At 56.1% G+C, this 4119-nt stretch overlaps 1 protein-coding gene across 1 annotated transcript; it reads right to left on the bottom strand.

Moving 5' to 3' along the window:
* Positions 1 to 942: 942 nt before the first annotated feature.
* LOC117847526 (L-type lectin-domain containing receptor kinase SIT2) lies at positions 943 to 3769 on the bottom strand. Its single transcript, XM_034728739.2, has 2 exons — positions 1390 to 3769; positions 943 to 1290 (listed from the first exon to the last, which is right to left on the bottom strand). The coding sequence occupies exon 1, from the start codon at positions 3509 to 3511 to the stop codon at positions 1427 to 1429; it is 2085 nt and encodes a 694-aa protein (XP_034584630.1). The 5' UTR covers positions 3512 to 3769; the 3' UTR covers positions 943 to 1290; positions 1390 to 1426.
* Positions 3770 to 4119: the final 350 nt, after the last annotated feature.

Here is a 4119-nt window from a genome sequence, read left to right as displayed (position 1 = left end):
TTTCTTTGAAGATGGCATCCGGTGCTAGCAGTGGATGTTGGATGTCCGGACGCTAGCAACACTGTTGACAAAATAAATCATAATGGCTTGCACAATTTGTATCCGAAATTATCAACGTAACACACAATATTTGGTTGCATAGGCAAAACAAAACACTAGCCTTCCAAAGAATACTTCCGTAAACTATTAAGCTCGCTCCTTGGTATGCGTTGGGGTCCGGCAATCTAGATAAGTAACACGATGCTCATTTATAACATTTTTAGTTTCGGACATCCTTAGTACTTGTGGATGACATCGGTCCAACAATCACCACGCGTCCCAGCAATTTGGCGCGGGCCGGCGCACTGGTCCCATCAAAGTAATCCGGGCCATTGAAATCTAGTGGAAAAAATAAGTAAAATCTACTGTTTCGAAATTAAAAATTATAAATTTCCCCGAAAAGTCATTGTAGCAAATTCTCAACGTTTTATAAGGTATTGGAGCAAATCGCATTTACAAGATGGGATTTGGCAAAGCCCACGTTTGTAGGCTGAATTTTTTTTAGCTAGAAGAAATGTTCTCGATGCAGTTTCTTGGGATGACCTCCTAATAAATCTAAAACAATATATGGGCATCCCGGAAACAAAATTCAGTGTAAAACAACCCGCACCTATCGGGCAAAATAAGAACAGCACCCACGTTCAACCACTACTAGAAAAACAACATTTCGTCCCATGCTAACATTATTACCGAGTCCAAATTTGGAAGTTCCTAGTGGTCTTTTAGTACCGGGTTATAACACCACCCAGTACTAAAAGTGACATTTAGTACCGGGTGGTGTTATAACCCGGTACTAGAGGCTCTTCCATGGGTTACTTTAAAAGGAAAATATATTTAACTCTATCACATGTATTATGTAGGTGAGATGATAAGGAAGGATCACGCGAGGTTTGAAGTCATGGGTTCGAATCTCAGGCATTGCGCACACGCATGTTACACATATGAGCCTTCTGCTGTTCAACAAGTTTTAAACAATTTAGTACTGGTTGGTAACATCAACTAGTACTAATAGATACCCCTTAGTACTGATTATTTGATCCGGTACTAATGGACTCCCAGTTGGAAACTGGTACTAAAAAGCCGTTTCTCCAGCTGTGAACCCTCCTCTTTTTACCATTAGGAAGAACTTTGTTTCAGCTGCATACCAGGAAGCACTTCTTCTCGGAGAACCTCAATATCCACAGGCTTATTAGCTAAATGGTAAGTGGCACATACAATTCGTCCCGTTGCTTCCCGAGGGTTTTCGTAACCCTGCGCAAAAAGGATATGACAAAAGAACCAACATTTACACAACAGTTACACATGTCCATCTCAACATCTTTACAGAAAAGAAATACTACAACGACATACGTGTGCGCCCTTGCAGCATTCTATATAAGGTAGTAGTTCACCGTCCGCCTTGCAGCGAGCTGGCCGACATCGTACCGCCGGAGGAGGACCACGTCATGGAGACCGACGACCCGAAGTACTCGGCCGTGTTGGCGCCGGAGAAGACGAGCTCCGCGTCCTCCTGAATCGCCTCCTCGCCGCTGAGATACCGGCTAACCTGCCTCATGGTGGGCCTCGTCTCCGGCCGAACCTGGCTGCACATCAGGCCAAGCCACAGCACCAGCCTCGCCTCCCCCTCGTCGTAGCACCCCTCCAGCCTCGGGTCCACGGCGCGCAGCAGGTCGCCGGCAAGCCCGCAGTCGCGGACCCACCTAACCAGGACCACGTCCGGCGCATCACCGCCGTCAGCCGTCGTCTCGTCCGGCGGCGGCGGCTCCACTGGGCGGCGCCCGCACGCGACTTCGAGCAGCAGCGCGCCGAAGGAGAAGACGTCGGCGGCCGTGGTGGCGCGGCTGGTGACGGTGAGCTCGGGGGCCATGTACCCGAGCGTCCCCGCCACGCGCGTCGACGCCGGGTCCGCGCCGTGCTCGTAGAGTCGCGCGAGGCCGAAGTCGCCGAGCCGAGCGCCCATGTCGGCGCCGAGGAGGACGTTGTTGGCCTTCACGTCGCGGTGCACCACCACGTGCTCCCACTCCTCGTGCAGGTACAGCAGGCCGCGGGCGACGCCGCCGAGGACGGCGAACCGCTGCGCCCACGCCAGCGGCGGCGGCGACGCCTTATCCCGGTCCGCGGCGCCAGCGCCGGTGCCGAACAGGCGCGAGTCGAGGCTGCCGTTGGGCATGAACTCGTAGACGAGGAGCAGGTCCTGGCCGTGCTTGCACCACCCGCGGAGCTCGACGAGGTTGCGGTGGCGCATGCGCCCGAGGCTCGCGACCTCGGCGACGAACTCCTTCATTCCCTGCCTCGTGCCTGCGGAGATCCGCTTGATCGCCACCAAGTCGCCGGCCGAGCGCCGCCGCCGGAGGACCCCTTTGTACACCTGGCCGAAGCCGCCGGCGCCAAGAAGCTCGCTTTGCTTGAATCCCTTAGTCGCATTGTAGAGCTCCCTGTACGGGAACCTGTGAGGGTGCTCCAGCTCCCAGTCCTCGAGCTTGTCAGCGAGCGCCGCCCGCTTTCTAACCCAGCGCACGGCGGCCATGCCCGCTGCGATTACCGCGAGCGTCCCCGCGCAAGCCACGGCAGCGAACTTGACGATGACGAGCTTGGAGGGACCCGAGCTCGGCCGCGGCACTTTCGGCAGCCGCCGGAGATTGATGGGTTGAGCCGGCCCGTTTGTCCGGAAGCTCCACGCCAAGATGTAGTGCGCGCTCGCCAGCTTCCCCGTCGACGACGAGAAGCCGACGTACATGTCCTCCTTGAAGACCGGCCGGAGATCGTGCTTCGTGGAGATCAGCGGCCGGCGAGGCCGGGTCGCGACGGACACCGGGGCGACGGTCACGTTGAGGACGCCGTTGCCGCCGTCGTAGTCGATCCACGCCTGGATCGGCTGCGCGCTCTCCAGCGTCACGGGAACCTTGGTGTTGTCGCCGTCGCCGGCATAGTACGCCACCGGCTCCGACACGTTGGAGAAGAGGCTGTTCACGTCGACGCCGACGTGGTTGCCGTTGATGTCGTCCATCTCCAGGTCCATCACGGTGTCGAACTCAACGGCGAGGACGTGGTTGGAGGCGTTGCGGTTTGTGGTTGGTCCAAAGACGCCGAGGTAGATCTCGGGGGACGCTCCGGGGAGCGTGGTGGAAGGGGAGACCACGAAGGCCAGGCCGTGGCCGCCGCCGCTCCCGACGGTCACGATGTCGAGGACGAACGCCGTGCTGAACGACGCCAGCCTCCCGCCGCCGTGGAGGAAGCGGACGGGGGAGCTCCTGAAAGCGTGGCCGACGAGGCGGTTGCTGTCGTTGGTGAGCCGGAGCGCGCCGCCGTGCAGCACCGACGCGGAGCCGTCCAGGGCCAGGTCCGAGCCCGACGCGTGCTGGAAACCTTGGTAGATGAAGTCGACATCGTCGGCGGCCGAGCAGGAACTGCCGGAGAGGAGCACGAGGAGAAACAGCACGGAGAGGTTTAGGGCAGTGTTTTGCGCGATCATTCTGAAGCACTCGTCGTCTTCCTCGGTCTGAAATGGGGATCGAGGTGAGCACCATGCATTGTGGAGGAAGCTCTAATACACTAGTGCGGTTTGCCCTACCAATGGCCCTTGGGTTAACTTCACTTGTCCATGGACATGTCAATTTTTCGGGAGGCCCCACCTGTCATTGAGCTTATAACAATAATGCCTTGACTGATTCGTGCAAGGTAGACTCAACATAGTCAAGATGGGAATCTGATTTTGACGGGACTGGAAATGAGGGACCAAAAATGAAGAAGTGATGATGGAACATTCTACCTGTCCCATTGGCAACATTCGTCGTCCAAGTCGTCGCGCCGGCTAGGAATTAAGTAGAGTTGAACCACAAGACTCGTCGCCTGCAGGACACGACCAAACGACTGGCCCAGAGGCCTTTCGGCATGCAATTCAGTGTGAAGTGGAAAGAATACGAGGTAGACAGCACTAGATGCCTCTGGCAATACCAGGCACGCGTTCATGTTCATCAATTCGCAACAAGGATTGGTCCGGTCAAAGTATGTGTTACTTGCATGCATAAACGCCATCGGGTGCCCGGTAAACGTCGTTCTCATTTGATTAAGGAACCGATT

The sequence above is a fragment of the Setaria viridis genome, chromosome 3 (genome assembly GCF_005286985.2).
Source record: "Setaria viridis chromosome 3, Setaria_viridis_v4.0, whole genome shotgun sequence".
Taxonomy (NCBI): Eukaryota; Viridiplantae; Streptophyta; class Magnoliopsida; order Poales; family Poaceae; genus Setaria; species Setaria viridis.
This window is presented reverse-complemented; position numbering and strand designations above follow the sequence as displayed.